This window comes from Podarcis gaigeae (assembly GCF_964106915.1).
Source record: "Podarcis gaigeae genome assembly, chromosome: 18".
In the NCBI taxonomy this organism is placed as follows: Eukaryota; Metazoa; Chordata; class Lepidosauria; order Squamata; family Lacertidae; genus Podarcis; species Podarcis gaigeae.
Genome location: NC_139696.1, coordinates 1,990,998 through 2,009,610, shown reverse-complemented (window position 1 = coordinate 2,009,610; position 18,613 = coordinate 1,990,998). Strand labels below are relative to the sequence as shown.

Sequence of the window (18,613 nt, the reverse complement as noted above, 5' to 3'; positions counted from 1 at the left end):
ATTTGGAAAGCCTTCCTGGTGATGAGTCAACGGCAGGCATGTGGGAAAGGTTTGCTGCTGCTGCTGCAGGCGGTGAGTTGCAAATTGGCCCATGCAAATTCCTGAGTTTGCAGAGGAGGCAGAGGTGTCCTCACCTGGGCTTGGCCAGCAGGATGTACTTCCTCATTGTCCAGTTATCCTCCGGGATTCTGAACCGCAACAGGGGGCAGGTCCCTATATATATAATTTGCCCTGTGTGCCGCCAGCAGCCAGCAGCCCAGGACTGCTCTCAAAGGAAAGATGAGACCTTAAACAGAGCCTCGCAGCAGGAAAGGGTTTCTGCTACCCAGCAAAGGATCAGCGTGGGAACAATTTTCCCTGTTCAAGAACACCTTGGTGTGCTTTTTTTTGGGGGGGGGGGTGTTTTACGTTTGCTGCTGAAGCTGAGCGATGAGGGCCAGATCGGGGACCGGAGTCGAGGCTTCCGGCGAGAAGCAAGAAAAACCAGGTAAAGCCCAGTCCCTACAGCATCGCTTCACACACACACACACACACACACACACACACACCCCAGAACCATAGCTGTCAACTTTTCCCTTTTCTTGCGAATATTCAGAATAAGGGAATGAAAAAATGGGAAACATTGACACCTATGCCCAGAATTGATCTCCTGCTTTCGTTTTGGCTCACGTTTTGGCAGGGACGGGGAGTTCCGAATGCGGCCCTCGGGACCTCTCTATGCGGCCCTCAAAGGACTCTGGGCTTTCTCTTCTTTCTTTTAATTTTAGTTTTCAGAGTTTCAAAAAGAAAAACTTTTTTTAACACACACACACACACACACACACACACACTTGTATACTATAAACCATAATCAATATCAGTACCTTTATAGGTTTGCGTGAACCTCCGGTTTAGACCACAGCACCACCCGCAGTTTACTGCTCTTAATGAGAGGAGAGGGCCGAGGCCATGAGAATTCCCTTCTATCCTGACAAGACTTGCCTTTAGAGCAAGAGTGAAATCTATCAGGTAAAGGGACCCCTGACCGTTAAGTCCATTCATGGATGACTCTGGGGTTGCGGCGCTCATCTCGCTTTACTGGCCGAGGGAGCCGGCGTAAAGCTTCCGGGTCGTGTGGCCAGCAGGACTGAGCCGCTTCTGGCGAATCAGAGCAGCGCACGGAAACGCCGTTTACCTTCCTGCCGGAGCGGTACCTATTTATCTACTTGCACTTTGACGTGCTTTCGAACTGCTAGGTTGGCAGGAGCAGGGACCGAGCAACGGGAGCTCACCCCGTCATTGCGGGGATTCGAACCGCCGACCTTCTGATCGGCAAGTCTTAGGCTCTGTGGTTTAACCCACAGCACCACCCGCGTCTCCCGTTGTTGAGTTGTCCGGATATTTCCCCAGACGGTTTCCACCCGGATGTTGTCTACCAGTGCCGAATCCCGGCGATGTCCAAACGGCATTTCTAGCCACTGGCAAGTTCCAGCAGGGTTTTGTTTTGTTTTGATGCTGGTAGGGCGGAAGGCTGGGAGTCCATCAGCAGGTGGCGCCATTGGGGAATGAGAAGCCAGAGCAAATTCATTTCAGCTTTGGCCCCTTCCTCCTCCTCCTCCTCCCTGCTGAGTTCCGCAAGGAGGAACGAAACACCTTCTGGACTGGCCGTAAGTAGGAAAGCAGGCAGAGGGGCTAAGTTTGTCGTCCCGTTTGCCCTAGACTAGTGACCAGCAACCGCTGAGGGACAGCCTCACATGAAAATCTCATTTCTTTATTCTAATGCCCAGGGTTTTAGCAATAACCGTGGGAACCAGTGAAACACTGGGGGGAAAGGGGAATCTTGGTGCTATCGGCACACATGCCATCGTCTCAAGATTGCTTCGTGACAGTGCGTTACTTTACGTGCGAGGAGGGGCGGAGAGATGTAAATGAAAGCCGGGGCAGTCTGGGGCTGCTCTGATTCAGGGAATTAATCTAGGTCAAAACCTAATTAAGAAGGAGAGGAATGTGGAGGAGAGGGAGAAATTGCAAAAAGGAATGGGAAAATGGGCCTTTTCTTTAGGTTGTGTCACATTCCGTAATGATAATTTTATTATTTATACCCCTGCCCATCTGGCTGTGTTGCCCCAGCCGCTCTAGGCAGCTTCCAACATATATAGAAACATGTTGTTGAGTCGTTTAGTCGCGTCCGCCTCTTCGTGACCCCCTGGACCAGAGCACGCCAGGCCCTCCTGTCTTCCACTGCCTCCCGCAGTTTGGGCAAACTCATGCTGGTCTCTGAATATCCTGAATATCCCAAATGTTCCCCCAGTTCTGTCCAGTTATTGTTATTTCCTTGTTCTTATCAATCATTCTCCTCCTTTTTATTTCTCTGTTCTCCCACAGAAATGTTCTTTTTCCAAAAGTTTCTAGTGTCTCTGCAGAGGTTTGTTATTCTTGAAGCAAAGCATTACATCATGTTCCTTTCATTTTCCAACAAATAGTTCCATTGTTTCCTGTAGTATGTAGACCTCTGTAGACAAAATAATGTTCCATTCCTGCAGTTTCCCAGGAGATTAAAAGTTCCATTCAACTGTTCAGATTTCCTGTGAAAAACACATGCAATATCCCTCGGCTCCTCTAGGTGGATTGCAGTAACAAAGTTCCCTTCCAGAATCACATCCACCAGACCAAGTAGCTTGTTGACCGATATTTAAAACAGTTTGTATTCAATTTGTAACAAATATAACCGGCAAAGTCCTCATAACAAAGTCTCTATTTTAATCTTCCTTTTTGACAGCTCTTTGACAGCTGTCAAAACCTCCATCACTTTTCTCCAGGCAGTTTCACGAATCGCTCCAGGGATTCCGGGGGGGTTGCTTTTTTAAAAACAATTCCACTTTTCTCCTCCAGCTCAATCTTATAATTTTCCCTCGCGAAGTTGCTGATTCGGCAAGATAAGGTTACACTCGATCTTAGTTGTCCAGTCCTTTGTTTTGGCTCTTCTACAATTTAGGGGTGGGTTGACTTCCTTTTTTCCACCTCCCCCGTTCGCTCCGAATTTTAAAAGTTTATCCCCCTTTTTTTAGTCCATATTCCAATTACTCACGGGTTCTTCTTTAGAGCCGAATTTTCAATAGAAGAAGTCAGCGCTCTCCGCCGGATGGCATGCGGCTGCGCTCGGCAGGGATAGCAGAGAACTCAAAGCACCACGCTTCTCCCCGGCACCCGATCCGTAGCCTTTAAAAAGGCTCCTTCACGAGTCGGGAGAGCGCTAACGGTGCCAGCCGAGTCTCCATGTCCACGGCCTCAATCTGGCCGTGGTTTTTAAGGGTCCCCGCATCGCCGGTGCGGTAGGACCCAGCCCCTGCCAAGCCGGCTCCCTCCGGAGCTCGGAGGGAGCCCGCCATTCGGCGATGGCGCCGACCCGGAAGTCAGAAGGTCGGCGGTTCAAATCCCTGCAATGACGGGGTGAGCTCCCGTTGCTCGGTCCCTGCTCCTGCATACCTAGCAGTTCGAAGGCATGTCAAAAGTGCAAGTAGATAAATAGGTACCACTCCGGTGGGAAGGTAAACAGCGTTTCCGTGCACTGCTCTGGTTCGCCAGAAGCGGCTTAGTCCTGCTGGCCACATGACCCAGAAGCTGTATGCTGGCTCCCTCGGCCAGTAAAGCGAGATGAGCGCCGCGACCTCAGAGTCGGCCACGACTGGACCTAATGGTCAGGGGTCCCTTTACTTTTAGGCAACCTAAGGCCCAGGGGCTGGATGTGGCCCAATCGCCTTCTCAATCCGACCTGCGGATGGTCCAGGAATCAGCGTGTTTTTAGATGAATGTGTCTTTTTATTTAAAATGCATGTCTGGGTTATTTGTGGGGCCTGCCTGATGTTTTTACATGAGTAGAATGTGTGCTAATAATAATAATAATAATAATAATAATAATAATAATAATAATAATTTATCCCCAGCCCTCCCCAGCCAAGACTGGGCTCAGGGCAGCTAACACCAGGTATAAAAACACTTGATTAAAATACAACTTAAAAACCAGATTAAAATACAACGTTAAAATGCAGCCTCATTTCAGTAGAAACTCAAATCAAAAACTTTTTGGGGATGAAAACGTACATCTCTGGGTTGTTTGTGGGGCATAGGAATTTGTTCATATTTTCCCCCAAAATATACTCCGGCCCACCACGTGGTCTGAGGGACGGTGGACCGCCCCACAGCTCGAAAAGGTTGCTGACACCCTGAATTAAGCTGAATGTTGAGAGATGCAGGGCAGACAAAAGAACAGGATGCAGGGTTGACTCAGCAGGCAGGCTCCTCTGATCGTCTTCTGAGGAATGAGATCGGCACCAGATGCAAACCTGGTTTGCAGGCGGTTGAGGTGTGGTCCAGGTGAGCAGCTCAATTAAACCCGTGAGCGCAGAAACCAGTTCATCGTTTCCTTGCCGGGTTTCCAAACAGATCGACTGTTGCTCTGTCACGGAGCGATGGCTTTTCCCCAGAAGCGAGAAGCGAGATTTAGTTGCCCTTAAAGGCAAGACGGAACAGGAGCCACCCTCCCACAGTTTCGCATGGGCCTGTTTAAAAACGACTCCCTGCCACTTGGGTTTCCCAATCCAGTAGATCGGAGAATCTGATCGAAATGTGCAATGAAGCTGCCACGTAAGTCTTTCTCAATATAATAATAATAATAATAATAATAATAATAATAATAATAATAATAATGTATTTATACTCTGCCCATCTGGGCAGCTCCCAACCCAATATTAAAAACACAATACAGCATTAAACAGGGACGCGGGTGGCGCCGATCAGAAGGTCGGTGGTTCGAATCCCCGTGACGGGGTGAGCTCCTGTTGCTCGGTCCCTGCTCCTGCCAACCTAGCAGTTCGAAAGCACCTCAAAGTGCAAGTAGATCAATAGGTACCACTCTGGCGGGAAGGTAAGAAGTGGCTTAGTCCTGCTGGCCACATGACCCAGAAGCTGTACGCCGGCTCCCTCGGCCAATAAAGTGAGATGAGCGCTGCAACCCCAGAGTCGGCCACGACTGGACCTAATGGTCAGGGGTCCCTTTACTTTTACCTTTTACAGCATTAAACATTAAAAGCTTCCCAAACAGGGCTGCCTTCAGATGTATTCTAAAAGTCTGGTAGGTGTTTATCTCCTTGACATCTGACGGGAGGGTGTTCCACAGGGCGGGCACCACCACCGAGAAGGCCCTCTGCCTGGTTCCCCGTAACCTCGCTTCTGGCAGGGAGGGAACCGCCAGAAGGCTCTTGGAGGTGGACCTTAGTGTCTGGGCAGAATGATGGGGGTGGAGACACTCCTTCAGGTCTACTGGGCTTCTGGAGGATTCTGTGATTCTATGATCTGCAAGGCAAATGTGACAATCATTCATCCTTTTGCTTAAGCATCTAATCTCTGGCGGATGCAACATTCTGGACCAGACAATTGCTCCATCTAGAGCACACACGCAGAAACAGCAGCCCAAGAATCTGGGCGGCTTCCAACATAAACAAAAACACAATTAAACATGAAGAATTTTTTTTTAAAATTCCGTATCCAGAGCTGCCTTCTGATGTCTTCTAAATGTTGAAGAGATACTTATCTCTCCTTAGCTCGGAGGGTTACATAACTCCATCCCTTCCAACATTCCTCCGATGAAAATAGGGACGACCTAAGGAAATGTGGGACATTCTGGGGTCAAATCAGAAACCGGGATGGCTTCTATAAATCTGGGACTGTCCCTGGAAAATAGGGATACTCTGAGGATCTGTATTATTCCTGAAACTGCCTCCCAGAGCCGTCCAGAACTCCAGGTCCTTTTGTTGTTGTTGAGTCATTTAGTCGTGTCCGACTCTTCGTGACCCCCTGGACCAGAGCACGCCAGGCCCTCCTGTCTTCCACTGCCTCCCACAGTTTGGTCAGACTCATGTTTGTGGCTTCAAGAACACTGTCCCACCATCTCGTCCTCCGTCGTCCCCTTCTCCTTGCGCCCTCCATCTTTCCCAACACCAGGGTCTTTTCCAGGGAGTCTTCTCTTCTCCTGAGGCGGCCAAAGTCTTGGAGCCTCAGCTTCAGGATCTGTCCTTCCAGTGAACACTCAGGGCTGATTTCTGAATGGAGAGGTTGGATCTTCTTGCAGTCCATGGGACTCTCAAGAGTCTCCTCCAGCACCAGAATTCAAAAGCATCATTTCTTTGCCCCTTATTCCTCAAACTCTCTCCCAGATCCCTTAAGTGACCCTCCCAGGTTTCCAGCTCCCTTAAATGACTCCCTTGTTGCCTCTTAATCTTGGATCTCCTGTCCAGACCCTGAAAGATCTCCTGACCCCATATCCCTATTTTCCAACTACAGTGGTACCTCAGGTTACAGACGCTTCAGGTTACAGACTCCGCTAACCCAGAAATAGTGCTTCAGGTTAAGAACTTTGCTTCAGGATGAGAACAGAAATCGTGCTCCGGCGGCACACTGGCAGCAGGAGGCCCCATGAGCTAAAGTGGTGCTTCAGGTTAAGAACAGTTTCAGGTTAAGAACGGACCTCTGGAGCGAAATAAGTTCTTAACTTGAGGTACCACTGTATCCCAAACCACACTGCCCATTCTCCCTAATCCCTAATTCCTCTGAGTAAGACTTAGGTTGTCCTCTTGTATTAATGTTGTGCCAGACCTATTTTCACACCAGTTGTGTTTCGGGCTGTTCAGATCAGGAGTTCATTTTGTATTTACAGTGGTATCTTGGGTTAAGTACTTAATTCGGAATCACTGTTCAGTGCTGGACATCATATTTGCTGAATACACAATGCTTCACAGCTTGTCTTTCAGCGTACAAAGTCTGGTCCCTCGCTTCATTTAAAGATTCTTAGAGACTTAGAGACTAAAGATTTCATTTTGTACTTGTTATGGTTTGGAGGAATTCTATAGGTAAAGGTAAAGGGACCCCTGACCATTAGGTCCAGTCGCGGCCGACTCTGGGGTTGCGGCGCTCATCTCGCTTTATTGGCCGAGGGAGCCGGCGTACAGCTTCTGGGTCATGTGGCCAGCAGGACTAAGCCACTTCTTACCTTCCCGCCAGAGTGGTACCTATTGATCTACTTGCACTTTGAGGTGCTTTCGAACTGCTAGGTTGGCAGGAGCAGGGACCGAGCAACAGGAGCTCACCCCGTCATTGTGGGGATTCGAACCGCCGACCTTCTGATCGGCAAGTCCTAGGCTCTGTGGTTTAACCCACAGCGCCACCCGCGTCCCGAAGGAGTCTATTGCGTATGTACATGATCATCGTGTTGACTAGACATTCTCTTTGCAACACAGGGGTTTGTTCAGTTGCTTATTGCTGCACCTGCAAAGCTGGACAGAAACGGCTTCACCGCAGTGGGCAGCAAGGAGTTAGCTGGGTCTGCGGTCAGAATCAGACCGCTGAGAAAAACAGAGTGAAATATGATCATGCAAGGCTTGTGCAGAGAGAAGAGGCAGAGGCACCACGTCAGAGCAAAAGCACTTTGTTCTGCCTTTCCAGTCCATGGAGGGTTTTGGCTGGCATGTAGGGTGGTTTCCAAAGAAATTGTAGAGGAAAAGCAGAACAGTTCCTTGTCGGGTCAACTGCCCAGTCCACCACCTGCCAACTCTCTGAAGCAAGTAGACTCCGTCTGGTTTTTTGGATTGAAACTGAGGACATGCCATGCAACTCCAGTTTTGCACCCGAAAGGGGTTAGTCCATTTTTGGGTGTGCATCAAACCCCACTGGATTTCTGTAAGGTAAAGGTAAAGGGACCCCTGACTATTAGGTCCAGTCATGGCCGACTCTGGGGTTGCAGCGCTCATCTCGCTTTATTGGCCGAGGGAGCCGGCGTACAGCTTCCGGGTCATGTGGCCAGCAGCACTAAGCTGCTTCTGGCGAACCAGAGCAGCGCACGGAAACACCGTTTACCTTCCCGCCAGAGCGGTACCTATTTATCTACTTGCACTTTGACGTGCTTTCAAACTGCTAGGTGGGCAGGAGCAGGGACCGAGCAACGGGAGCTCACTCCATCATTGCGGGGATTCGAACCACCCTTTTAAAATATAGGTCTGGGTGTTCCTCAAAGCACTGGGCACCTGTGGTTGGTGACAAATTGAGCTTCGTCATGCATTGGCACATAGGCAAATTCACTCCCACGGGAGGCAGTGAGAGCCAGCAACGTTAATGGCTGTAAGAGAAGATTAGGCAAACATCCACTGCAACGTTACTCCTGTGAAAATAGGGACGTCCTATTCCATCCCGTCTAATGTTTCTCCCTTGAAAAGAGGGACGTCCTATTCCATCCCCTCCAACGTTTCTCCCCTGAAAATAGGGACGTCCTATTCCATCCCCTCCAACGTTTCTCCCCTGAAAATAGGGACGTCCTATTCCATCCCCTCCAACGTTTCTCCCATGAAAATAGGGACGTCCTATTCCATCCCCTCCAACGTTTCTCCCCTGAAAATAGGGACGTCCTATTCCACCCCCACCAACATTTCTCCCATGAAAATAGGGACGTCCTATTCCATCCCCTCCAACGTTTCTCCCCTGAAAATAGGGACGTCCTATTCCATCCCCTCCAACGTTTCTCCCCTGAAAATAGGGACGTCCTATTCCATCCCCTCCAACGTTTCTCCCATGAAAATAGGGACGTCCTATTCCATCCCCTCCAACGTTTCTCCCCTGAAAATAGGGACGTCCTATTCCATCCCCTCCAACGTTTCTCCCGTGAAAATAGGGACGTCCTATTCCATCCCCTCCAACGTTTCTCCCCTGAAAATAGGGACGTCCTATTCCACCCCCACCAACATTTCTCCCCTGAAAATAGGGACGTCCTATTCCATCCCCTCCAACATTTCTCCCCTGAAAATAGGGACGTCCTATTCCACCCCCACCAACATTACTCCCATGAAAATAAGGAGTATGCGACTCCTGATCCAAGCAGATTAAGTAAACACACAACTTTTAGAAAACATGTGAAGGCAGCCCTGTAGAGAGGCTTTTTAAAAAAAATATTTAATGTTTGACTATATTTTTATGTCTGTTGGAAGCCTCCCAAAGTGTCTGGGACAACCCAATCTGATGGGTGGGGTATAAATAATCAGATTATTATTGTTATGGAACAGGACATCTCTGTTTTCACCGCTGAAATGTTGGTTGGTTATGTTGTGTGTGTGCGTCTGAGAGAAAGAGAGGTGGAAACTGGAGCCGTGCTGATGAATAGCTTGGCACAGGTAGACTATCCCGGTTCGCAGAGGCTCCATTTACGGATGCGAAGCGCAGAGGAACAGCCTCCACGTGTGTGAAAGCCGGTTCGATTTTGAGTGTAGGCGTTTTGTGTGGGCACAACCTCCGGCAGCATGCCAGCCGGGCGCAGGAGAGGTGAAAGGAGATACCTTACACCTGGCTGGAAAGGATTTCTCGTCCGAGGAACAGGTGAGCGAGTCTTGCAGGTATCGTCATGGGAAAGGCGCTGGCAGGTGGGGGCTTGGAGGGAGAGAGAGAGAGAAGAGACAGGAAGACTGGCGAGAGTGGCGCTCCCTTGTCAGTCAATGCAGATTTCCAGAGCCGCCCAGGTGTCTAGCAAATCGCTCAAGGGCCTCAGAGGCATCCCTGGCAGAGGGTATATCTCACCTGGCCCTGGGGAGGGAAGCAGGTAAGGTGTGCCAACTCCTGGTTGCTTAGGAGCTGCCGGGTTTTCAGCTGCGCCCTTAATGAGGACCCTGGGGCAGTCGGGAGGGGAAAATAAACGAGGAAAATGGAGATAATTTCTTCCCCACTGCCCTAAGACCTTAAGAAGTGGCTGGCTGGCTGCTGGATCGGGACCTATCTAAGTCCAGGATCGTGCCTCTTGGCGGCCGAGCGGATGTCTCGACGGGGAGCCCCACAAGCAGTGAGAAATTTTCTACCTTTATTCAGGTTTTTTGAGCCGTTTGGGTACAATCAGAACGGTTGAACCATGCAAAATGCAAGGATACGGAGGGTGATTTTGATAGCCGCGAGGCGGGAGGGAAGGAAGTCGCTAGGCTCTGAAGATAACGATGTTGTGAATGTATATAATTAGATGGAAAATAAATAAAAATTGTGTCTAAAAATAAAGCCCGCAAGCAGAATCGGATTGCAGCAGTGATTTACCCCTTTGTGCCCACAAATGGTGCAAAGCTCTTTTTTTCCTAGGGAAAAATTTGGGGGAACGCACCACAAACTTTGTTTGTTTATTGAGGGCCCCATCTCAGTGCCATCCAGGCAGTGGAGAAATCTAAGATGCGGTTGCTGTGTTTTTTGCTCTATAAGACTCGCTTTTTCCCTCCTAAAAAGTAAGGGGAAATGTGTGTGCGTCTTATGGAGCGAATGCAGGCTGCGCAGCTATCCCAGAAGCCAGAACAGCAAGAGGGATTGCTGCTTTCGCTGCGCAGCGATCCCTCTTGCTGTTCTGGCTTCTGAGATTCAGAATATTTTTTTTCTCCTCCTCCAAAAACTAGGTGCGTCTTGTGGTCCAGTGCATCTTATAGAGCGAAAAATACGGTAATAAACTCTAGGAGACAATGATCAGCATTGGACACGGCCTCAACTTTACCGTTTACAGATATAGGTGGGACATTAGGTGTATTAAAAGAAGGAGGAGGAGGAAGAATTATTTGGTTTTTAGAAAGTTAAGGGAACTCAATTCACCCTGAGTTCCTGCTCCAAAAATAATAACCCCGGTGCAATCCATGTGGGTTTGTCAGGGATTGTGGGAAATAGATGACTCATCAGAGCAGGTTGGAGTGATTCTGCAATTACAGAATTCTGCAATTGCGAAGGAAGGGAATTGAGGATTCAAGTAGGCTGATGTTGACATGGTGCCCAAGTAATGCAAGGCGACGCTTAGGACTGGCAAAAGGAACTGGATATTATTGGGCTGGAGACAGTGTTTGTCTCTCTGTGTTTTGGGGCCGTTGCAGGAATCCTAAGGTGTCAAAACGATAAAATAAATGTTCATAAACACACGGGGTATTCCGAAATGCAACCCTGAATCCATTTTCGACTATCTTAAATGACCCCGCAGTAGAAGGAATTATCTGGGGAAGAATAGGTTTTGTTTTTGTTTTCAATATGTCAGTCGTGTTAAATAAATAAACTGCTATCAGCTGCTTGGGATGAACTGCAAAACCGGTCCGGCAAGTATCTTTTAAGCAGAGCAGACAGACCGCAGAGCATCTTCTGTCCATCAATCGGTGTAAATTTGTGAGCGGGATTCAAAAGGATGGCCCAGAACGGTCAAGTCAGGGCAATCAGCAAACATTTACAGATCTCTTGGCAGGCAGGAGAGAAGCCAGACGCTCAAATTTCTGTTGTAGATGGCCTTTTTCTGCGACACCATACTCTCCAACATTTCTCCAATGAAAAATAAACCCTCCCTATACAGGGCTATAGGGACGAGGGTGGCGCTGTGGGTAAAACCTCAGTGCCTAGGACTTGCCGATCGTATGATCGGTGGTTCGAATCCCCGCAGCGGGGTGAGCTCCCGTCTTTCGGTCCCAGCTCCTGCCCACCTAGCAGTTCGAAAGCACCCTTAAGTGCAAGTAGATAAGTAGGTACCGCTCCGGCGGGAAGGTAAACGGCGTTTCTGTGTGCTGCTCTGGTGCTGGCTCGCCAGAGCAGCTTTGTCACGCTGGCCACGTGACCCGGAAGTGTCTCCGGACAGCGCTGGCCCCTGGCCTCTTAAGTGAGATGGGCGCACAACCCTAGAGTCGGACATGACTGGCCCGTACGGGCAGGGGTACCTTTACCTAAATGACCCCGCAGTAGAAGGAATTACCTGGGGAAGAATGTCTTCCCAAATAGGTTTTGTTTTCAATATGTCAGTCTTGGTAAATAAATAAACTGCTATCAGCTGCTTGGAATGAACTGCAAAACCGGTCCAGCAAGTATTTTAAGCAGAGCAGACAGACCGCAGAGCATCTTCTGTCCATCAATCGGTGTAAATTTATGAGCAGGATTCGAAAGGATGACCCAGAATGGTCAAGTCAGGGCAATCAGCAAACATTTACAGATCTCTTGTCAGGCAGGAGAGAAGCCACACTCTCAAATTTCCGTTGTAGACGGCCTTTTTCTGCGACACCATACTCTCCAACGTTTCTCCAATGAAACTACAGTGGTACCTCGGGTTAAGTACTTAATTCGTTCCGGAGGTCCGTACTTAACCTGAAACTGTTCTTAACCTGAACCTCCCGCTGCCGCCGCGCTGCCACCGCCGCACAATTTCTGTTCTCATCCTGAAGCAAAGTTCTTAACCTGAAGCACTATTTCTGGGTTAGCGGAGTCTGTAACCTGAAGTGTATGTAACCCGAGGTACCACTATAAACCCTCCCTATACAGGGCTAAGGGAAGTGGGTGGCGCTGTGGTCTAAACCACTGAGCCTCTTGGGCTTGCCGATCAGTAGGTCGGCGGTTCGAATCCCCGTGACGGGGTGAGCTCCCGTTGCTTGGTCCCTGCTCCTGCCAACCTAGCAGTTCGGAAGCACGTCAAAATGCAAGTAGATAAATAGATACCGCTCCGGCGGGAAGGTAAACGGCGTTTCCGTGTACTGCTCTGGTTCGCCAGAAGCGGCTTAGTCCTGCTGGCCACATGACCCAGAAGCTGTGTGTGGACAAATGCCAGCTTTTGGTTTGGGAACGGAATTTCCGGAACAGATAAAGTTTGAGAACCAAGGGACCTCTGTATTTTTTTAAAAAATGCAACGTACAGAGTCTTCTAGAGGAAACATACACCCCAACAGCCCACCTCCAGCTGAGACACTGAGTCCGTCCATTTCCCCCTTGTTTTATGAGGCATGACGGGGACAGATTGAAATTTGCCTATTCAAAGGACTGGCTAAACATCAAAGAAAAATTATCTTTCGGAATCGGGCCAAATGCCTTCTCTGTTTACCAGAATCTTCCAGGTCCGTGTGTGTGTGTTGTGTGTGAACTTTTCAGTTCAAAGATCTCCAGAATTCTTTTGCTGGGATTCCTCCATTGCAGGGGTCAGACTGAATGACCTCTGGAGGAACCCATTCAATTCCGCAATTCTAGGATTCTACGAAATGCTGTTACAGCAGCTTGAAAGCAGCATAAGATGGGACCCAGTTTTTGACATTGTTTAAAATGCCCATTTTCCCATAAACCTGTTAGGCTAGTTTATACGTTCAGCATCCTTTCTGGAATAAGTTAACTTAATGGACCAACTTTTCTCTCTATTATTTTTATTATCTTTATTGCATTTTTAAAAAAATTACAGAGAAAGCATGAATTAAGCATGACATCCAAATATTCAAAAAGAAAAAGAAAAATATACGGAAAAAGAAAAATATAAAAAGGAAAGGAAAAAGGAAAAGGAAAGAAAAATGATAAATAATAAAAAACGAGAAAGAACGAGTCAAGCGCACAAAATTGTTCAAAGGATACAAAGCGAAATGCTGAAACGAGCTTTCGGTATTCGCGAAAGATAAGCGGAATATTGTGTAGAATGCGTTTATGGTTCTTTTCGTCGCTGCTGCTAAGGGGTGGCGAATCTGACCCAAATACACGACTGGTGCAGTCTGTCTAATCTACCTCTCTGTCCATCTCTTTGATTTCTAGGGACCAAAATGGCCAGCCAGGATGACTCCAAATCCCAACAAGGTAGCTGAGAACTTGAGCTTGCTTCTTTCCTCTTCCCTCCCAAACCGCTTTCCATTTATGTCATGGTTTTTTACATTGTAAGCCTGAGGATTCCTTCCTTCCTTCCTTCCTTCCTTCCTTCCTTCCTTCCTTCCTTCCTTCCTTCCTCCCTTCCTCCCTCTCTCTCTCTCTCTCTCTTTCTTTCTTTCTTTCTTTCTTTCTTTCTTTCTTTCTTTCTTTCTTTCCTTCTTTTGCTCTTTTTCCTTCCTTCCTTCCTTCCTTCCTTCCTTCCTTCCTTCCTTCCTTCCTTCCTTCCTTCCTCTCTTTCTCTCTTTCACGATTTGTAAGCCACTCTGAAAGCCATCTGTGACTGAAGAGTGGGATTTTTAAAAAACAAAAAGAATAATAAGAACCAGTCTTTAAATCACGTATATTAAGAGTGAGACAGAGACCTAGCAAATGGTCTCTGTGAACCTCAAACTAAGCGCTCCAGATTAATTGGAGGGGTGGGGGTTCTGGAGCTCTCGCGATATCCCAGGGTTCTAGACTCCTGTCTGCTTTGGTTTATAGACCTCACTTGCTATTTCTCGGTACTAGGCTCATTTATGCTCTGGACATCCATTTTCCCCTTTACAGTTCTAGGTGCCTCTTGGGTTCTAGATCTCTCCAGCTGTGTTCCCGGCATCTCTTTTCTATCATGGGGTTCTAGACTGCTCTCTGCAAACAGTGCTACCTCTGAGGTCTTCTTCCCTACCTCTCTTTGTCCAGATTTCACCTGGATTGTGAAGGCGAACGACCGGGCATACCATGAGCAGTTCCACACGACCTATGCCTGGTGTCTGAAGAAGAAAAAATATGCTGTAAGGAAATGGAACCTCTGTTTCATTGATCTTGTAGCTTATGGCAAGTCCAGTTCCGTCCCCTTCCCCAAAGCCTCGGTGCTTACTGCAAATTATATTTCCTTTTCTTAAGCTGCAGAGTCACTGCAGCTTGGACAAAACATGACTCGGTTCAAGAAGGGGCCAGCCTAAGCGTTAGGCAACCTGCAATAACAAAATCCTTAATAATAATAATAATAGATTTATAGCCCGCCCATCTGGCTGAGTTTCCCCAGCCACTCTGGGCGGCTCCCAATCAAGTGTTAAAAACAGTCCAGTGTTAAATATTAAAAACTTCCCTAAACAAGGCTCAGTGGCGTAGCGTGGGTTGTCAGCACCCGGGGCAAGGCAAGTAATTTGCGCCCCCTAACTTGTGGATTTGCGCCCCCTAACCCTAACCCCCAGATGTTGCGCCCGGTGCGGCTGGCCCCCCCTGTACCCCCCACGCTACGCCACTGACAGGGCTGCCTTCAGATGTCTTTTAAAGATAGGATAGCTGCTTATTTCCTTCACATCTGCTGGGAGGGTGTTCCACAGGGTGGGCGCCACCACCAAGAAGGCCCTCTGCCTGGTTCCCTGTAACCTCACTTCTCGCAATGAGGGAACCGCCAGAAGGCCCTCGGAGCTGGACCCCAGTGTCCAGGCTGAATGATGGGGGTGGAGACACCCCTTCAGATCTAGTGGGCCATTTAGGGCTTTCATGGTCAGCACCAACCCTTTGAATTGTGTTCGGAAACGTACTGGGAGCCAATGCAGATCTCTCAGAACCAGTGTTATGTGGTCTCGGCAGCTGCTCCCAGTCCCCAGTCTAGCTGCCGCATTCTGGATTAGTTGCAGTTTCTAGGTCACCTTCAAAGGTAGCCCCATGTAGAGCGCATTGCAGTAGTCCAAGCGGGAGATAACCAGAGCATGCACCACTCTGGCAAGACAGTCTGCGGGCAGGGAGGGTCTCATCCTGCGTACCAGATGGAGCTGCCCTGGACACAGAATTAATTTGCACCTCCATGGACAGCTGTGAGTCCAGAATGACTCCCAGGTTGCACACCTGCTCCTTCAGGGGCTCAGTTACCCCATTCAGGACCAGGGAATCCCCCACCCCCGCCCACCCCCTGTCCTCCCCAATATTGATTTATTGATTTATTAGATTCATATACCCAGTGCTTTTCTTCTGGGGGATGCAAGGGTACGCATGCCCCTAAACATTTTGCGAATCTAACGGGAGAAGAAAGTAAACAAAATTCAATTTTTAGTATCTTCTCTAGCACAGTGAATCACCAGTTCCGTTGCTACGCCTGATGGCTATATTTTGCTATATTTATTTTTCCCCATTTGAACTATAAAACGGTGGTTTTCTTAAGTCAAAATGAGACTACCCCTAATTTTTATTTTTAGAAAAAAGCACTGCATCTTATCTCCCTTCATCCAAAGTTCTTAGGGCAGTTTGCAGAATGAAATACAGGATAAAAACAAGTAAATAAGTCAAAACGAAACAGCAAAACAATACCTTCCCTCTTCCCAGAGACACATTTAAAAGTCTGTTGAATATTAATCAGACCAAGGCCTGGTTGAAGATGAACGTTTTTCACCTGGCGTCTAAAAATATATAATGATGACGTCAGGTGAACCTGCCTGGCTAGAGAATTCCACTAACTTCTAATATTAGTTGCCTTCTCTCATTTTAGAGCTGCAAGGTGCTGATATGTACAGTCGCAATCGAAATGATTTTAAAAAACCCCATTGCAAATCAGGTTAATTATCTAAATTTACAGACTCGGCTGTTTGCAACAAGTAAGTCGAACAGAAGCCATTGAAACAGTTGGACGCAATGGAACGCTTTGAGCCGTTTCCCCCCAAATTCAGCAGAAAACGCAACTTGGATCGTCTCTTTTATGACTGGGTACACAATTTTCTCCTCTTAGGCAAAGACCATAAGATGACCTGGTTGGTCGCCAGATTCTGCGTGCAGATTTGCAGGCGCAGACCACCCCCCAAAATAAATTAGTTCACAAGGAAAACAGTCAAAGTTGGCCTCCAGGGCCAATTTGTACGGTAGCCAAAATTTTTAGGTCTTTATGTGTTTATGCGCTTATCCTAGATTTTAATCTTTCAGCTGTTGTACACTGCTTTAAATGTCTATTTTATTCCTGTGAAAGCTGTCGCAGTTGTGTTTTTCGAGCTGGTCTTTGGCCATAATAAATTATGATGATGAACAGCCGAAAGTCTGCAAATTTCGATTTGCCATGGGGGTGTTGAATAATTTCGATTGCAACCGTCAATTTTGAAGAGAGAAAAGACACGACTTGCTGATCCCGTTCCTGCTTCCTTCTGGTGGATTTTGGGAGCGCACAGTTTTTCCTCAGTTCCCCCAACTGATTTGATAACTGTGTCCAGGGCAGCTGTTTACCAGCTCCATCTGGTACATAGGCTGAGACTCTCCCTGCCCGTAGACTGTCTGGCCAGAGTGGTGCATGCTCTGGTTATCTCCCGCTTGGACTGCTGCCATGCGCTCTACGTGGGGCTCCCTTGGAAGGTGACCCGGAAACTACAACTAATCCAGAATGTGGCAGCCAGACTGGGGACTGGGAGCGGCCGCCGAGACCACATAACACTGGTCCTGAAAGACCTACATTGGCTCCCAGGACGTTTCTGAGCACAATTCAAAGTGTTGGGGCTGACCTTCAAACCTCTGCCCTCTATACCTGAAGGAGCATCTCCACCCTGGACACCGGGGTCCATCTCCCGAGGGTCTTCTGGTGGATCCCTCATTGTGAGAAGCCAAGTTACAGGGAACCAGGCAGAGGGCCTTCTCGGTAGTGGCGCCCTCCCTGTGGAACGCCCTCCCACCAGATGTCAAAGAGAACAACAACTACCGGACTTTTAGAAGACATCTGTAGGCAGGCTTGTTTAGGGAAGCTTTTAACGTTTGATGTATGACAGTATTTTAATATTTTTTTGGAAGCCGCCCAGAGTGGCTGGGGAAGCCCAGCCAGATGGGCGGGGTATAAATAATAAATTATTATTATTATTATTATTATTATTATTATTATTATTATTATTATTAACTCGAATAAGTCTCAGAACACACACCTTTATTTTTATTTTTTTGTCCTTCCACCTTCGTTTTCAGGGCAACGGCATTAAGACGGCGAAGTATAACGTCCTCACCTTTCTCCCGCTCAACTTGTACGAACAGCTTCATCGGCTGGTTAATTTATACTTCATCTTCATCATCCTCCTGCAGGTAAGGGGCTTCTTATGTATTTGGGAACGGGGGTGTCCCAGAGAGGAAATCTGGAGCAACCCATTGGGTGTGTCAGTGACCCCCTAAGACCTATTGCTCTAAGCATCAAGACTGGGAGATCTTAAAAAAACACAGATATAAAATACAGCAGTACTTTGGTTTTCGAATGTCTCCGTTGATGAACATTTCGGTTTACGAATGCCGTAAACACGCAAGGACAGTGGTACCTTGGTTCTCAAACTTAATCTCGGAGCCCATTCCAAAACCAAAGCGTTCCAAAACCGAGGCATGCTTTCCCATAGGAAGTAGAGCTAAATGGATTCATCCATTCCAAACTTTTAAAAACAGCCATTTAACGTGCTCTTTACTATCTAACGGGACACAAGTGGCACTGTGGGTTAAAGCCTCAGCGCCTAGGATTTGCCGATCGAAAGGTCGGCGGTTCGAATCCCTGAGGCGGGGTGCGCTCCCGCTGCTCGGTCCCAGCGCCTGCCAACCTAGCAGTTCGAAAGCACCTCCGGGTGCAAGTAGATAAATAGGGACCGCTTACCAGCGGGAAGGTAAACGGTGTTTCCGTGTGCGGCTCTGGCTCGCCAGATGCAGCTTTGTCACGCTGGCCTCTTGAGTGAGATGGGCGCACAACCCCAGAGTCTGTCAAGACTGGCCCGTATGGGCAGGGGTACCTTTACCTTTACCTTACTATCTAACAAGACCATTGATCCATAGAATGAAAGCAATAGTCAATGTGCTGTAAAGGTAAAGATAAAGGGACCCCTAACCGTTAGGTCCAGTCATGGCCGACTTTACTGGCCGAGGGAGCCGGCGTACAGCTTCTGGGTCACGTGGCCAGCAGGACTAAGCCGCTTCTGGCGAACCAGAGCAGCGCACGGTTGGCAGGAGCAGGGACCGAGCA

At 48.2% G+C, this 18,613-nt stretch overlaps 1 protein-coding gene across 4 annotated transcripts in view; it reads left to right on the top strand.

The window, feature by feature from the left end:
* Window positions 1-399: 399 nt before the first annotated feature.
* The window catches only part of ATP8B3 (ATPase phospholipid transporting 8B3), a 57,020-nt gene continuing 38,806 nt past the window's right edge, over window positions 400-18,613 (top strand). Inside the window, exons 1-4 of one of the 4 annotated variants that reach the window (XM_083720207.1) lie at window positions 400-487; window positions 13,561-13,602; window positions 14,350-14,441; window positions 17,587-17,700. In XM_083720207.1, the coding sequence (XP_083576333.1) occupies window positions 430-487; window positions 13,561-13,602; window positions 14,350-14,441; window positions 17,587-17,700 (306 nt within the window). In that variant the 5' untranslated portion in view covers window positions 400-429. Of the gene's footprint in view, window positions 488-4,397; window positions 4,624-9,239; window positions 9,394-9,636; window positions 9,851-13,560; window positions 13,603-14,349; window positions 14,442-17,586; window positions 17,701-18,613 lie in introns of those variants that run through there. The other 3 variants (XM_083720208.1, XM_083720206.1, XM_083720209.1) reach the window with 3 other exon arrangements.